The sequence below is a fragment of the Amblyraja radiata genome, chromosome 21 (assembly GCF_010909765.2).
Source record: "Amblyraja radiata isolate CabotCenter1 chromosome 21, sAmbRad1.1.pri, whole genome shotgun sequence".
NCBI classification, from domain to species: domain Eukaryota; kingdom Metazoa; phylum Chordata; class Chondrichthyes; order Rajiformes; family Rajidae; genus Amblyraja; species Amblyraja radiata.
The window spans coordinates 37044350-37062277 of record NC_045976.1 but is presented as its reverse complement, the minus strand read 5'-3'; the positions used below and the strand labels follow the sequence as shown (position 1 = coordinate 37062277).

The following is a 17928-nucleotide window of genomic DNA, read 5'->3' as shown; positions in this document are numbered from 1 at the left end:
TGGTTCTCTGGATACTTTCAAGAGAGAGCTAGATAGGGCTCTTAAAGATAGGGAGTATGGGGATATGGCAGGAACGGCAGGTACTGATTGGGGATGATCATCCATGATCACATTGAATGGTGGTGCTGGCTCGAAGGGCCGAATGACCAACTCCTGCACCTATTGTCTATTGTTTCTCACTCCCCACCCTGCCTCTATCTTTCCGTCTGAAGAACGGTTCTCACCTGAAGTGTCACCCATTCCTTTCCTCCAGAGATGCTGTCTGTCCCGCTGAGTTACTCCAGCAGTTTGTGTCTATCTATGGGTATACACCAGCATCTGCAATTCCTTACGACTCACACATTTATCTCCCTTATCATGTATCTGGTCACTGTGAATGCCTCATAGAAAAAATAGAAAATAGGTGCAGGAGGAGGCCATTTGGCCCTTCGAGCCTGCACCCCCATTCATTGTGATCATGGCTGATCATCCACAATCAGTAACCCGTGCCTGCCTTCTCCCCACATCCCTTGATTCCGCTAGCCCCCATTGCTATATCTAACTCTTTTAAATTCATCCAGCGGATTGGCCTCCACTGCCTTCTGCCTTCTCGATTGTAATTGTGTATAGCCTTTCCACAGACCGGTTAGCACGCAACAAAAGCTTTACACTGTACCTCAGTACACGGGACATAGAAACATAAAAAATAGGTGCAGGAGTAGGCCATTCGGCCCTTCAAGCCTGCACCGCCATTCGATATGATCATGGCTGATCATCCAACTCAGTATCCTGTACCTGCCTTCTCTCCATACCCCCTGATCCCTTTAGCCACAAGGACCACATCTAACTCCCTCTTAAATATAGCCAATGAACTGGCCTCAACTACCTTCTGTGGCAGAGAATTCCAGAGATTCACCACTCTCTGTGTGAAAAATGTTTTTCTCATCTCGGTCCTAAAAGATTTCCCCCTTATCCTTAAGCTGTGACCCCTAGTTCTGGACTTCCCCAACATCGGGAACAATCTTCCTGCATCTAGCCTGTCCAACCCCTTAAGAATTTTGTAAGTCAATAAACTAAACTGAACTAACTAAACTAAACTATGTTTAAGAAGGAACTGCAGATGCTGGAAAATTCAAAGGTAGACAAAAATGCTGGAGAAACTCAGCGGGTGAGGCAGCATCTATGGAGCGAAGGAATAGGTGACGTTTCGGGTCGAGACCCTTCTTCAGACTCGACTACCCTTCTTCACACTCAACTTGAAACTAAACTATGCCTGTAATTACAAACATACATCTTAAACTTGGGTTAACATGGGAAGGAGAGGAAGGTTTCATCATTGGTGCCAGTCCACTCCTGAATAATCCAATGTAATCACCACATTAGGAAATTAGAGGCTGGGATTTCCACCGGGATTCTACAGGCCTTCTGCTGGCATTATCAGTTTGGCAGGGAGGAGTGATGGGATGAGGGAAAAACATTCAGCAAATGATCTGAGGAATTTAAGCACCAGTATGTTTAGCAGAATTAATGCCACTAATTGCAGTTTGTTTATGAAATGTATTATTCAGCATCTTGCAGACCAACATAATCGTGTAGGTGCGGCAATAAAACAATTAATATTTTACGGCCTTTGATGATGAACTAAAGGGGATGTACGGTGGCGCAGCGGTAGAGTTGCTGCCTCACAGCGCCAGAGACCCGGTTTTGATCCTGACCTCGGGTGCTGTCTGTATAGAGTTTGTACCTTCTCTCTGTGACCCGCGTGGGTTTGCTCTGGGTGCTCCGGTTTCCTCCCACACTCCAAAGACGTGCAGGTTTGTAGGTTCCATTGGCTTCTGCAAATTGGCCCCAGTGTGTGTAGGATCGAACTAGTGTACGGGTGATCAGTGGTTGGCTCGGACTGGGCCCGGTTCTCTGCTGTATATCTAAAGTCTAAAGTTGATTTCATATTTATACAGTGAGTGTTTTTGCAAGAATATTTTGTATTTAGTGTAGTTTAGTTCAGTTTAGTTTAAGGATACAGCATGGAAACAGGCCCTTCGGCCCATCGACTGTCTGCTGTAACACATGCTCTCTCTGTGTCACCGCCCCTTCACGTCCACTCCCCTACGAGCACCATGGACAATTTACAGAGGCCAATTAACCTGCAAATCCGTACATCTTTGGGAGGTGGGCAGAAACCAGAGCACCTGGATGAAACCCACACGGTCACAGGGTGAACATGCAAACTCCACACAGTCAGCACCCGAGGTCAGGATCGAACCCCGGGTCTCTGTACCAGCTGCGCCAAGTACAGCTGTCGTAAGTCAAAGCTGAAAGTTGACATCATGTTACCAAAAGGAGCCAGGAACAGAAACTGAAGATTAGTGACATTTCTTGTGCAGGCTCCTGCTCTCACTTGTGGTCCACCTTGCAACCGGGAACCCATCCAGCTTGCATCGGCAGCTCAGACAGAGCAGCTCAAGGTGTCTGCTGTCAATTAAGCTTAAACTCAGTTGAGCTGAAGAAAGCAGCTCTCCACAATGAGGCATATCTCGATTTTAATCATTTATTTTTTCGCCTTATGCCAGATAGGCTCGCAGGCTGACTACCAGGTCTGCAAAAGCCCCTTTCCATGGATATGTTGCTTTTACAGCAGTCTGGTTAGTACTTGGAGCAGCCTCGTCCCCTCCCTTATCACGATGCTGAACGGTCCTTCCATTTACTTAGTGATGTTTTGTTTATTATATATTATATTTATCTATTATATATTATTATTGTGTGTATATATATTGTTTATATATTATATATGTATTATTATATACGATTATATACATATTAATATATGTATTATCTGTATTATTATCATATGTATATATAATATATGTTATATTTATTTTATATTTATAATTTATATTTTATATAAATATATTATAATATTTATCTAATTTATAAATTAAAATATATTATAATATTGTAATATTAAATATATAAATTTTAATATGTGTATTGCATTTGCAAGCCAGTTATGCTGCTGCAAGTAAGAATTTCATTGTTCCATTGTCAGTACATATGAGAAATAAACATGCGATTCTGTCTGTGTCTCTTTCTCTTGTCTGTCTCTCACTCTCAGTTTATGTCTCTCTCTCTCTGCCTCCCTGTCTCTCTTGTGTCTTTCTCTGTCTTTCTGTCTGTCTCTCTCTCGCTCTGTGTCTGTGTGTGTCTCTCTCTCTCTGTCTCTATCTCCATCTCTCTCTCTCTCTCTGGTCTCTGTCTATCTCTGTCTTTCTATCTCTGTCTCTTTCTATCTCTGTCTCTCTGACTCTCCCTCTGTCTGTCTCTCTCTCTGTCTCTCTCTCTGTCTCTCTCTCTGTCTCTCTCTCTCTCACTCTCTCTCTCTGTCTCTATCTGTCTCCTCTCTCTCTCTCTCCCTTTCTCGCTGTCTCCTCTTGATACTATCTCTCTGACTCTCTGTCTGTCTCTCTGTCTCTCTGTCCCTCTCTCTCTCTGTCTGTCTCTCTGTCCCTCTCTCTCTCTGTCTGTTTCTCTGTCCCTCTCTCTCTCTGTCTCTCTGTCTCTCTATCTCCTCTTGACCGTCTGATTCTCTCTGTCTGTCTCTCTCTCTGTCTCTCTCTCTGTCTCTGTGTCTTTCTCTCTCTCTCTGTCTGTCTCTCTCTCGTTCTCCCTCTCCCTCTCCCTCTCCCTCTCCCTCTCTCTCTCTCTTTCTCTCTCTCTCTGTTTATGTGTCTCTTGTCTCTATCTCCTCTTGACTGTCTCTGATTCTCTCTCTCTCTCTCTCTTTCTCTGGTCTCTCCTCGTAGGTCAACGCTGTCATCCCACGACCTTGGTTCAACAACCATCTCATTGCACAAATGATCTGGATTAACTTACGAGTGATGGACGCTGCAGTTGTAGAAGACAAAGCTGGTGCTGGCGAAGGTCATGCCGGTCTCCTTGGACTTCAGCTGGAGTTGGACCACTTGGTGGTCTCCTGCCACAAAGAAACATAACCTTCAGCAGTCAGTCCAACCAACAATGAGTAAAGACAACCCCCACCTTCAACCCACCAAAGCAAAACACAAAGTGCTGGAGGAACTCAGCAGGTCAGATGTCACCTGTGGAAACAAAGACATAGAAACATAGAAAATAGGTGCAGGAGTAGGCCATTCGGCCCTTCCATCCAGCACCGCCATTCAATATGATCATGGCTGATCATCTAAAATCAGTACCCCATTCCTGCTTTCTCCCCATATCCCTTGATTCCGTTAGCCCTAAGAGCTCTATCTAAATGCCCCTGTCCCACTTAGGAAACCTGAACGGAAACCTCTGGAGACTTTGCGCCCCACCCAAGGTTTCCGTGTGGTTCCCGGAGGTTGCAGGTGGTTGCCGGAGGTTGCAGGTAGTGGAAGGAGGTAGGGAGACTGACAAAAACATCCGGGAACCGCACGGAAACCTTGGGTGGGGCGCAAAGTCTCCAGAGGTTTCCGTTCAGGTTTCCTAAGTGGGACAGGGGCATTAACTCTCTCTTGACGACATCCAGTGAATTGGCCTCCACTGCCTTCTGTGGCAAAGAATTCCACAGATTCACAACTCTCTGGGTGAATAAGTTTTTCCTCATCCCAGTCCTAAATGGCCTACCCTTTATTCTTAAACTGTGACCCCTGGTTCTGGACTCCCTCAACATGGGGAACATTTTTCCTGCATCTAGCTTGTCCAATCCCTTAAGAATTTGGACACAAAATGCTGGAGTAACTCAGTGGGACAGGCAGCATCTCTGGAGAGAAGGAATGTGTGACGTTTCTGGTCGGGACCCTTCTTCAGACTCTTCTGCGAACTGCTCCCTGCACTGATGAATCAACATCATTTTCTAAAAGTAGAGCTTGAACTTACAAAATTCTTAAGGAGTTGGACAGGCTAGATGCAGGAAGATTGCTCCCGATGTTGGGGAAGTCCAGGACAAGGGGTCACAGCTTAAGGATAAGGGGGAAATCCTTTAAAACCGAGATGAGAAGAACTTTTTTCACACAGAGAGTGGTGAATCTCTGGAACTCCCTGCCACAGAGGGTAGTCGAGGCCAGTTCATTGGCTATATTTAAGAGGGAGTTAGATGTGGCCCTTGTGGCTAAGGGGATCAGAGGGTATGGAGAGAAGGCAGGTACGGGATACTGAGTTGGATGATCAGCCATGATCATATTGAATGGCGGTGCAGGCTCGAAGGGCCGAATGGCCTACTCCTGCACCTAATTTCTATGTTTCTATGTTTCTATGTTATCATGTTTAAGAAGGAACTGCAGATGCTGAAAAATCGAAGGTACACAAAAATGCTGGAGAAACTCAGTGGGTGCAGCAGCATCTATGGAGCGAAGGAAATAGGCTCAGTACAGACATATTTCTGATATTACGGGTATTACTGATTATTTGAAACGACTCGGTCAATTTCAGCCTCAATTAATTGTAATTACAGCAAAACCATCAACAATAATTCGTATATGTTTAAATACACATTGACAATTCAACTGGTGTCTAATAACCAGTTCACAACCAAAAATTACAAAATCAGCAGATGCTGTTAGTCTAGAACATTACTCCGCTGTAAAGCAGCGCCTGTGGAGAAAGGAATAGAAGCATTCTTTAAGTTACAGAGATGGGACAGGGCCAGTGGTGAGGAAATAATGGGAATAACCATTACTGGAGACCTGAGGGGATTCAAGGACATAAAATGTGGTGGTGCAAGATGAGAGGGGGAGGTGAAGGTTGTTAATTGCAGTGTAGTGTGGCGCAAGTGGAGAGAAATGAATAAGGACAGAGGGATGAAAAATCACTGCAGGAACTTTGATGTACATAATACAACAACCTGGTGACTAAAATCATGAGGGGAAAAGATCGGGCAAACGCACAGAGTCTCTTGCCCAGAGGAAGGGAATCGAGAACCAGAGGACACGGGTTTAAGGTGAAGGGGAAAAGATTTAATAGGAATCTGAGGGGGAACTTTTTCATCACACAAAGTGGGTCGGTGTATGGAACGAGCTGCCAGAGGAGGTAGTTGTGGCTAGGACTATCGCAACGTTTAAGAAACATTTAGGGCAGGACAGGTACATGGATAGGGCAGGTTTGGTGTGATATGGGCTAAATGAGCAGTAGGTGGACTCGTGTAGATGGGACATTGTGGGCAAGTTGGGCCGAAGGGCCTGTTTCCATAGTCACTCTATGACTTTATAAACTGTAACTCAGGTAGCAATGTGCAGAAAGAAAAAACGGAGTTACAGGTTAATGCTATCTCTTACAGGCATGGAGTTTTACAAGTGAAAATATATCATTTCTTTACTTCTGCTTAAAATAAAATCGAATCTAATCATCAATGACATTTGAAAGTGATGAAATTGTTTTTCTTCACTTTGCAACCCTTTAACAAAGGGGCGAAGGTTTGAAAGGATTATATCCCTAGAATAAAACATCAATCACTTCTTTTATAACTACTGTGTGAAGCAAGGTGTATCACCGGACTATAACGGCAGCAGAGAGCTGCAGCTGATAGAGCCAGTGTCACACAGCACCAGAGATCCGGGTTTAGTTTGAGTTTGGTTTATTGTCACGTGTACCGAGGTACCGTGAAAAGCTTTAGTTGCCCGCTAACCAGTCAGCGGAAAGACAACACATGATTACAATCGGGCCATTCACAGTGTATAGATACATGATAAGGGAATAACGTTCGATCCTGACAAGGGGTGCTGTCTGTGGGGAGTTTGCACGTTCTACCTGTGTATGGGGAGTAGATGCGAAAGTGGGATGACGTAGAACTAGTGTGTGAACGGGTGATCGATGGTCGGCATAGTTTCAGTGGGCCGAAGGGCCTGTTTTCCATGGTGTATCTGTTGAGTTAGAGTTTAGTTTATTCGACACGTGTACCGAGGTACAGTGAAAAGCTTTTGTTGCGTGCCAACCATCAGCGGAAAGACAACACATGATTACAGTCGATCCATTCACAGTGTACCGATACACTGACGAATGGGGGGAAAACCATGATGAAACCCAAACCGAGAAGGAATATCAGGAAATAAGATGATGAAGCCCTCTTAGCAATAATTAGGTCTGGCGTTAAATAGAGAGGGTCATTCAGGAGAAGATTGAAATGAAAAATCAATGGGTTTAGTTTAGTTTAGTGACACAGCGCGGAAACAGTCCCTTTAGCCCAACAGGTCCGTGGCGGCCAGCGATCCCCGCACAGTAACATTATCCTACACACACTGGGGACAATTTACAATTTTACCAAGCCAATTAGCCTACAAATTTTTTTTTTAGGTACACAAAAATGCTGGAGAAACTCAGCGGGTGCAGCAGCATCTATGGAGCGAAGGAATAGGTAACGTCTCGGGCCAAAACACTTCTCCTACGAAACTTGTCGTCTTTGGAAACCAGAGCACCCGGGGAAAACCCACGCGGTCACAGGGAGAACGTACAAACTCCGTGCAGACAGCGCCCGTAGTCAGGATCGATCACGGGTCTCTGGCGCTGTAAGACAGCAACTCTCCCGCTGCGCCACCCACCGTGCTGCCCAGCAGTAGAGTTGCCGCCTCACTGTAAACCTGCAGGATTTTGGGAATCAGAGTCCGCGCCCCCCTCTTGCTACAATGGTACCGATGCATCAGATGCTTCGTGGACATCGCAAGCCCCAAATCCCTGCTGCGACGGCTCTCCCCCTTCGCCAGCAAGTCCGCTATCCTGTGCGGATGCCGCATGTAAAGCAGCTTGCGTAAAGGGAGAGAGAGGGGCGGCAGTGATGTGGTTGGGCGGTCGGCCAGGTTGGAACAGGCTTCTGGGACGGCCGAGCGACTGGTTGGTGGTGGGGACTGTGAGATCCCACGATAGCAACAACAGGCTGCTGCTTCTTGGAAGCCAGCCAGGGCTCCTCTGCTTTCTGATTGCCTCATCTATCAAAGTGTCTGTTGGGGGCAGTTACTGAAGGATGGCCAACTCCGCGGTAACAAATGTTATGCCGGTGTTGCTACTGATAGTTCCCTTCCCTCATCCTCACTTCACATAAGCTGCACTCTTTGTCATTGGGCTCTGAGCAACATTATTGGACTATATCGTACACTAAACATTATTGATGCTATTTCCTTTATCATGTACCAGTACACTGTGAATGGCTCGATTGTAATTGTGTGTGGTCTTTCCGCTGACTGGTTAGCACGCTGCAACAGCTTTTCACTGTACCTCGGTACACGTGACAATGAACTAAACTCCATTTTAAAATTCCTGCCGAATACATACCGTTGCGATTATCTTTAGTTATAAACTCTTGATTTTACACAGTCCCTTAAAAAGCACCATCCGCCCTGGGGCAGCGCGGTGCCGCAGCTGGTCGAGCTGCTGCATCACGGCGCCAGAGACCCAGGTTCGATCCTGACCTCAGGTGCTGCTGTCTATGTTGAGTTTGCACGTTGTCCCTGTGATCGCGTGATTTTCCTCCGGGTGTTCTGATATCCTCCCACATCACATCTGTCCTCCCATGGGACGACAGATGGCACAATGGGCTAAGTGTTCGGCTGGAAACCGGAAGGTAGCCGGTTCGAATCCCGCTTGGAGTGCATACTGTCGTTGTGTCCTTGGGCAAGACACTTCACCCATGTGTGAATGTGTGTGAGTGATTGGTGGTGGTCGGAGGGGCCGTAGGCGCAGATTGGCAGCCACGCTTCCGTCAGTCTGCCCCAGGGCAGCTGTGGCTACAGAAGTAGCTTACCACCACCGAGTGTGACTGAGGAGTGAATGAATAATGCGATGTAAAGCGCCTTGAGTATTAGAAAGGCGCTATATAAATCCCATCCATCATTATTATTATTATTATCACAAAAGACGTGCGGGCTTGCAGGATAATTGGTCTCTGTAAAATTGCCCCCTAGTGTGCAGGGAGTGGATGGTAAAGTGGGATGAACTGGAACGAGCGTGAACGAGTGATCGACGGTCGGCGTGGATCTCGGTGGGCTGGGTCTCACTGCCTGTAAGGCAGCAACTCCAATTCAGCACCACACCAAATTATTTTAGATTATTTCTAGTTGCCACCTTATTCATCACGTCCCAAAGTACTGACCCCGCGAAAGGTCATTCGCCTGAGAAAAGATGACTTTCAGTCCGTCAAAAGCATTGGTGGGATCAAAGAAATAAGTTTGGGAAGATAGTGAGAACAGAATTTCTTTTAATTTTTTTTTTAAATTATTCTATGGATGTACGGAAACGTAATTATTTCTTCTATGTAAAGCACTTTGGTTTCAACGCGAGTTGATTTAAACGTGCTATATAAAAAATAAAAAATTAAATTAAAAAAAGATTCAATGGCAACTTACAAACGGATAGTGGGGAAGGGAAGGGAATGGGATCAAGCAGTCAAGAACATTTTTAAAGAGTCAATATTGGTACAATGGTATAAGATTGTTCGGGCAGCACAGTGCTGTGGCGGTAGAGTTGCTGCCTTACAGATCCGGGTTCGATCCTGACCAGGGGTGCTGTCTGCACGGAGTTTGCACGCTCTCCCCGTGACCACGTGGGTTTTCTCCGGGTGCCCCGGTTTCCTCCCACACTCCATAGACGTGCAGGTTTGTCGGTTAATTGGCTTGGGTAAAATTGTAAGATTATCCCTCGTGTGTAGGGGAGTGTACGGGTGATCGCTGGTCGGTGTGGGCGCGGTGGGCCAAAGAGCCTGTTTCCGCGCTATGTCTCTAAAGTCTAAAGTCTCCAATGGCCCTACCTCCACGCTGTCTCCTTCTCGGATTGGCAATGTGATGCACTGCAGCAGTTTACAAATGTATTCGGTTGAAGACAAATCTCAAATGACTTTCATTGACTGTGGAGCACTTGGTACTGAACTCATGAAGGTGGTTGTAGCGTCTTCAGAGGAGATGAACACAAATCAGGGAGGAGGTGGGGCAGGGCAGAATGCCAGAGAACTAGAGGAGAAATGCTGGGAGGGAAACACTGGAGCTTCCAACATGCATAGAACATAGAACTAAGCAGCACCAGAACAGGCCATTCGGCCCACAACGTCTGTGCAGGACTCGACGGCAAGTTAAACTAAACTCCCCTGCATGCACGTGATCCATATCCCTCCATTCCCTGCACTTCCATGTGCTTATCCAAAAGCCTCTCGAATGCCACAATCGTGCCTGCCCCAACCCCCCCCCCCCCCCCCCCCCCCCCACCATCTGTCCCAGCGGGGTCCAGGCACCCACCACTATCCTGCTGAACCTTCTGAATGTTGTAGTCGGCAGGCCAGTACTCTGCATATCGCCAACTTGGAATATTTACATTTTTATCAAGCCAATTAACCTACAAACGTCTTTGGAGCGTAGGAGGAAACCGGAAAAAACCCACGCAGATCACGGGGAGAACGTACAAACTCCATACAGACAGCACCCGTAGTCGGGATCGAACCCGGGTCTCCAGCGCTGCATTTTGATGTAAGGGTTAGGGTTAACCCTAACTCTAACCCTAACCCTAATGCAACTCTACCGCTGCGCCACCGCGACTCTCTGTGTAAAGAAACTTGTCCCGTACATCTTCTTTACACTTTGCCCCCCGCACCTGAGGGCAAACCCTTCTTCTAGTCTTTGACATGGGCAGAAAGTCCAGTTAGGGGTTGTTGAATGCGGGCGGGCCTGGGTGAGGCAGCTGAGCGGGGCAGAACCAGACAAGGGATGGGGTTTAGATGTCGATGGGAGAGGGAAGTTGCTGCCTCTCAAATAGATATAATCAAACCATGCCAAATTCTGCTTCATATACTGCAGTTTCAGCTGCGGGGGGGGAGTGGGGGGGGGAGTGGGGGGCTGGGGAAGGTTGAGGAGCAAATTATTGAGAGTGGACCAATTTGCAGTGCCGACTGTTATCCTGGAGCTTCTATTTATTATGTTAACAGTCTATTCCTGCCTTTCTGTGTGTTCGACAGCCCTCAATCAGACCGCTGCCTCCTCATTCACGGAGCGGGCGCTAAGTACTTCCTCCGTCAAAAAACCCCCCCCCCCCCAAAACTTTATCCATCCATTACAAACTAAAGCACTTTGAGGCATCCCGGGGTGGCGAGGGTTGTTACAGTGGCACAAGTCACCCTCTCTTTCTTTCGCAGATTTGATAATTGACAGCAAAACTGACGATCTACCAAAAAAAAAAAGGCAGTGACAAAAATAAATTATTCGGCTGATAATGGAAAAGTGATTGCAAGCAATTATCCAGCAATCAGAAAATGGGCCTCGGTTTTGAATGTGTCTCCCATCTCCTTCAAAAGGGGTGACGGTTATACAGCCCAACACTTGTACAATAGTTGATGATCATTACGAAAGCTCAGTGCCTGATCTAAGTGTCTTTGCAACAGACTATGATTGACAGTCCCATTAACATGACACTTAATATTAAAGTGATGAAAGCCCTTAAGTGCACTTAGCTGAAAGGACATGAAAATTACTCTTATTTTTTTACAAATTTGATTCCAGATTATTACTCAGGCTTGTTTTTTTTTAATAATCTCTGCGTTCTCTATCCTCCCTCCTGCTCCGCCCTATTTTTTTATTTTTACGCATTTCGTACAAAAACAGAACCAATTGGTTCGGGGGTGTTTCCTCCCCCCCCCCCCTTAATCAAACTGGGTCTCAGATTGCAGGACAGCGAGGAGGATTAAAACATCGGGTAGGATCAGGCTCGATTGGTTTTGTATGGAGGTCACCCTCTCGACGTCTGTGCAAAGGGCGGCACGGAGGCGCAGCCGATAGAGTTGCTACCTTACGGCGCCAGAGACCCGGGTTTGATCCCGACCACGGCCGCTGTCCGCACGGAGTTTGCACGTTCTCCCCGTGACCACGCAGCTTTTCTCCGGGATCTTTGGTTTCCGCCCACACTCCAAAGACGTGCGTCTTTGTAGGTAAATTGGCTTGGTAAATGTAAAAACTGGCCCTCGTGTGTATGGGATAGTGTTAATATCGCAGTCGCTGCCTCAAAAAGGCTGGCAGTATCATCAAGGACCCACACCATCCTGGCCACACACTCATCTCCCTGCTACCTTCAGGTAGAAGGTACAGGAGCCTGAAGACTGCAACGACCAGGTTCAGGAATAGCTACTTCCCCACAGCCATCAGGCTATTAAACCTGGCTCGGACAAAACTCTGATTATTAATAACCCATTATCTGTTATTTGCACTTTATCAGTTTATCTATTCATGTGTGTATATATTTATATTATGGTATATGGACGCACTGATCTGTTTTGTAGTAAATGCCTACTATGTTCTGTGTGCTGAAGCAAAGCAAGAATTTCATTGTCCTATCAGGGACACATGACAATAAACTCACTTGAACTTGAACTTGAATATGCGGGGATCACTGGTCGGCGCGTACCCAGTGGGCCGCAGGGCCTGTTTCCGCGCTGTATCTCTAAACTAAACTAAACTTTTAGGCATTCAAACTGGCCCTTCCATCAACACTGACCACATCAGACAGTGTATTGTCACATTACATTCTATAAGCTGGATGCACAACCATCTGAACCACTTCAACATCACCTCCCCTCACCCTACAGTCCTGAACCCCATTACTTTGTGATCCTCTATCCATTCATTCACCACCAGACACAGATGCCTCAATCTCCATTCTTCATATTCCCTCCCCACTCTATTCTCCATGCTCAGTAGAATTCTTGCTACCCATCTATAGTGTGAATTTAGATTTAAATTAAAGTAATTTAGATTAGATTAAAGTGCGCTGCAACGGACTTTCTGACTTACAGCGCGGCAGACCTGAGTTCGATCCTGACTACGGGTGCAGACTGTAGGGGTGAGGCGAGGATCGAACCTGGGTCTCTGGCGCTGTGAAGCAGCAGCTCTATCAGCTACGCCACTGGGCCACCCAGGCAAAACTATTCGACACAACTTTCAGATCCTTCTTAATTCCCCCTCATTCAGTCCCTTGATCTACACAGTAATTGTCCTCTCTATATAATGTTGGGTTGAGATCCAAACCGTTGTCTGTCCATTCTCTCCCCAGATGCTGCCAGACCCATTGAGTTCCTCCAGCAATTTGTGTTCTGCCTCGGAATATAATTGAGTTAGATAATAAATAAATGAATTACTATAAAAATATGCATTGTTATCATTGACTATAATCCATGCTAATTGCCACTAGCTTTCAATGTAGACATTTGTATGACTCCTGTTTGAACGATTTCATTAACTGCAAGGGAAAGCTAAATGATCCTATATCGTCTGACAATAACCTAATTAAACCACAAGAAAGATATTCACATTCCATAGAGTCTGAAAAAAGGTCTCGACCCAAAGCAGTACCTATCCACTTTCTCTAGATATGCTACCTGACCCGTTGAGTTACTGGAAACATAGAAACATAGAACATAGGTGCAGGAGGAGGCCATTCGGCCCTTCGATCATTGTGATCATGGCTGATCGCCCCCTATAAATAACCCGTGCCTGCCTTCTCCCCACATCCCTTGACTCCACTAGCCCCTAGAGCTCTATCTAACTCTCTCTTAAATCCATCCAGTGACTTGGCCTCCACTGCCCTCTGTGGCAGGCAATTCCATAAATTCACAACTCTCCGGGTGAAATTTTTTTTTCTCACCTCAGTCTTAAATAACCTCCCCTTTATTCTAAGACTGTGTCCCCTGGTTCTGGACTTTCCCAACATTGGGAACATTTTTCCTGCATCTATCTTGTCCAGTCCTTTTATAATTTTGATATGTTTCTATAAGTTCCCCCCCTCATCCTTCTAAACTCCAGTGAATACAAGCCTAGTCTTTTCAATCTTTCCTCGTATGACATATTCCTCATCCCGCCATCCCAGGGATCAATCTCGTGAACCTACGCTGCACTGCCTCAATCACAAGGATGTCCTTCCTCAAATTAGGAGACCAAAACTGTACACAATACTCCAGCACTTGGTTTCTTTGGCATAAACCAGCATCAGCAGTTTATTTTTATTGGATTTTTATCACATTCCATACTCGGGATTATAGACCACTCCAGTGTAATGAAAATTCAAACTGCCAACCTGTATTTAAATTCTACTAAATTTTACCACAACTTATTTCTCAAATTTTTTGTTCTTTAAATTCGGTTTGCACTTAAATGCCCTGAATGCAAGCAGCCTTGTTATTAGCACACAAGGTTGTGTGGTGATTATATAGAAAGCCCGCAAGGAGTTTTATTAACCTGGTGTTCAGTGCAGGCTGCTTACTCTTCTGAAAAAGAAAATGAAATTGGGCAGGCATCACCAACAATGAAGAAAATCATTTCTCGTTCCAAAAGCTCCAAGGGTACCTGAGCAATCAGGCAGTAAACTAACTGTGCTTTCTTTACATGAAGAATTTATCAACGTACAAAACAAATTGTTCCACCGGACGGTTAATTTCACTCGGGGGAAATATCTCTGAATCATGATTGTTTGCAAATGATTGATTGTAAATAAATATATTTATAATTATCTAATACTGGGAAGATTAGACTTCAGAATTGCAGCTGAATTCTGCGGCGGCGGTGGAAGTTGAATGAAACCGGAGGAGCTGGTGATCGACTAACGAAGGTCGGTGCGTTGTTTAGGGTCTGCAAGCTTCAGGACTGCAATGTATCACAAACATTCAACGCCCAAAGTGAAGCCAATTTAGTGCACTGTTCAGTGGGAGTGGAGATGTGAGAGGAATGCATTGAAATTCAGGTGGGGCTTTAATACAGTAATTCAATAAAAACATTCAGAGCTCCGGGGAATGGAGGAGGGAAAATTCAGCAAAGGCAACTGAAAATTGTGTCGGAAGGACAGATTGCGAGCATGCTTCGAAGGATGAGGAGTGAGGGATGTAAGGAAGGATTTTCAGCTCCAAGCACTGTCAGGGACAATGGATTAAACTGCAGTCCAATGCTAAACTTTCTAAGCACCGACTGCTATAAATGACTACCAAGTCCACCCATTCTATTAGTGTCAGACCCCAAAAAATAGACAGCTTTCCACGACAGAGCTTCTAGTTTCATCTCCCTTACTCCAAAGGACATTATTCTATCCTGAAGCAAGGAACTGCAGATGCTGCTTTAGACTTTATTCAGAGCGTGACTTTTATTCTTCTGTCCCGAGACCGTCGGATGCACTAAAAATAAACTGCTGAAGTCATGCAGTGGGTTGAGCAGGAACTGTAGCAAACCCAACACGTCAACTAATCCTTTCTCCCTACAGATGCTGCTCGACCCGCTGAGGTCCTCCAGCAGTTTGTTTTTGTTGTTGAGTTTCCAGCACCTGTCGTCCCCCTCAGGCTCCATCTCATGGGGCAACTTTCTGGACCTACTCAAACCCACCAGCAGGTTCCCAGAGAATCGCCCCCTCCAGACAGGGCCAACAATGTCGAAACCGGCATCTGCAGTTCTTTGGATTACTCCACTGTAAAATCTCCTCAAGCTTATGAAGAAGTGGATAGAGTTGCTGCCTCACAGCACCAGAGACCCGGATTCGATCCTGAGTGTACGGAGTTCGTACCTTTTCCCCGTGACCTGCGTGGGTTTCCCCCGGGTGCACCGGTCTCCTCCCACACTCCAAATACATACAGGTTTGTAGGTAAATTAGCTGAGTATAATTGTTACTTTCTTTCTCTATTTCTTTTCTTTAATAAAAAACCTTTAAAAATTGAAGCAATGTAAGAATTCTGTAACCGGTTTGTTGTTTATTACTATTGGTACATGTGCTTTTAATAAAAAATTAAAAAAATTAAAATTAAAAATAAATTGTTCCCAGTAGGATAGTGTAAGTGCACGGGGATCGCTGGTCGGCATGGACTCAGTGGGCTGAAGGGCCTGTTTCCGCACTGTATCTCTAAACTAAACTAAACTAAACTCTCTCCGATGAGAGTCCTGCAAATCTGAAGCAGGGTCCCGACCTGAAACGCCCCCATACTTTTCTTCCAGAGATGTTGACCGACCCACTGAGTTACTCCAGCACTTTGTGTCTATCTTCAACATTTGAACAAACTGCGTTTCGCAGCAGAAGGTTGTCGCCCAAGGTCAGATTGATCAGCATTGGTCAAAAGCTGCATTGAATAAACTCCAATTCTTGCATGATTTCAACATATTATTATAGATTCGATTCATTTTGTGACACAAACTAGATTTACTTTATGTGGCATTGACTCTGGTTGCAGCTTCTTGAAGATTTAATAGAGACCCAATCAGGATAATTCAATATTATCAATCGATTTTGATAAAGATAAATTATTTCCTCTGACAGGGGACCCATGAACAGGAGGAACTAACGTTAAAATAAGAGGACAGTAGCCGCGTCTTTAAGCTTAAAGGGCCTGTCCCACTTCGGTGTAATTTGCGTGTAATTTACGCAACATCATTTACGCGTCACGACACACGACGCGCCAGTCACGCCGCTCGCGTGAAGCGCGCATGGTGCGGATTAGGCGCGCAAGGTGCGTGGTGACGTAGGCAGTGACGCACGTGGTGCCCCGGGATTTTGGGATGTACAAAATCTTGCAAATATGCGCAAATAACTCCTAAGTGGGACAGGCCCTCAAGACTTTAGACTTGTATCCACCTATCACTCACCAGGTCTTGTCCTGCTCCCAGCTTTCAGTCTTCCAGCTCCCCCCTACCCCCCCCCCCCCCCCACCCAACACAACCAGTTGAAAGGTGGTCGGCACAGCGGTAGAGTTGATGCCTTACAGCGCCGGGCACATGGGTTCGATCCCAACTATGGGTGCTGTCTGTACGGAGTTTATACGCTCTCTACCCGTGACTGTGTGGGTTATTCTACAAGATCTTCGGTTTCCTCCTACACTCCAAAGACGTACAGGTTTGTAGATTAATTGGCTTGGGTTTTGTACACTTGGTATAAGTGTATATTGTCCCCAGTGTATGTAGGCTTGTGTTAATGTGCAGGGATCGCTGGTCGTTGTATCTCTAAACTAAAACTACTTCTGACCCTAAGTTGGAAGTTTAGCACTCCTGCATTATCTCAGAGTGATACAGCATGGAATCAGGCCCTTCGGCCCAACTTACCCATACCGACCAACTTGCCCCATTTACACTAGTCCCACCTGCCTGCATTTGACTCTTATCCCTCCAAACCTCTCCTATCCATGAACCTGTCCAAATGTTTCTTAAACAATAGTACCTGTCTCAACCACCTCCTCTGGCAGTCTGTTCCATACTGCTACCACCCTTTGTGTAAAATAGTTTCCCCTCCGGCTCCTATTAAATCTTTCCCATCCTCACCTTAAACCTACTGTATGCCCGCTAGTTCTTGAAGATCAACACAAAATGCTGGAGTAACTCAGCGGGACAGGCAGCATTTCTGGAATGAAGGAATGGGCGACGGTTCGGGTCGGGACCCTTCTTCAGACTGATGTTTCTCCTCTAGTTCTTGATTACCCTACTCTAGATAAAAGGCTCTGCATCTACTAAAATACATTCAAATAAACATGAATTAGCTCAAAAATGGCTCTGATTTAAAGCACAACCATTAAATTGCCCGTCGTTAGTGTATTCCCATCATTGAGATGATTAGATTTAGTTCTCCTTGACCTACATTAAAGTGGCAGAGGGGCACTGTTGTAATGTGCAACCTGATTGATTGGCATTTACTGACATTCCCATTACTGTGACAGCAACTGTACATAATTGGCAGAATTTTCAAAGCATTTTCGTATAAAAAGGTAAGTTTGAAAAGAGGAGAAAAAAATGCATTTTTGGTAAAATAACGTCGTTGACTCATTGCAGTCCGGCTCAATGTTCACCGACAGCACTAAAAAATATCACACACAAAATGGCTGTCTGCGGTACAATTGTAAAGTTCAGAATGTACAGTTATATTTAAGCCATTCTAATTGAACTGTGTGTGTGTGTGTGTGTGTGTGTGTGTGTGTGTGTGTGTGTGTGTGTGTGTGTGTGTGTGTGTGTGTGTGTGTGTGTGTGTGTGTGTGTGTGTGTGTGTGGT

The 17928-nt window shown here is 45.6% G+C and overlaps 1 protein-coding gene across 7 annotated transcripts in view; it reads right to left on the bottom strand.

The window, feature by feature from the left end:
• Window positions 1-17928, bottom strand: part of plxna4 (plexin A4) — a 538927-nt gene that overhangs the window by 136358 nt on the left and 384641 nt on the right. For all 7 annotated transcript variants that reach the window (XM_033040097.1, XM_033040102.1, XM_033040100.1 and 4 more), the window contains exon 8: window positions 3850-3949. In XM_033040097.1, the coding sequence (XP_032895988.1) occupies window positions 3850-3949 (100 nt within the window). The remainder of the gene's footprint in view (window positions 1-3849; window positions 3950-17928) is intronic.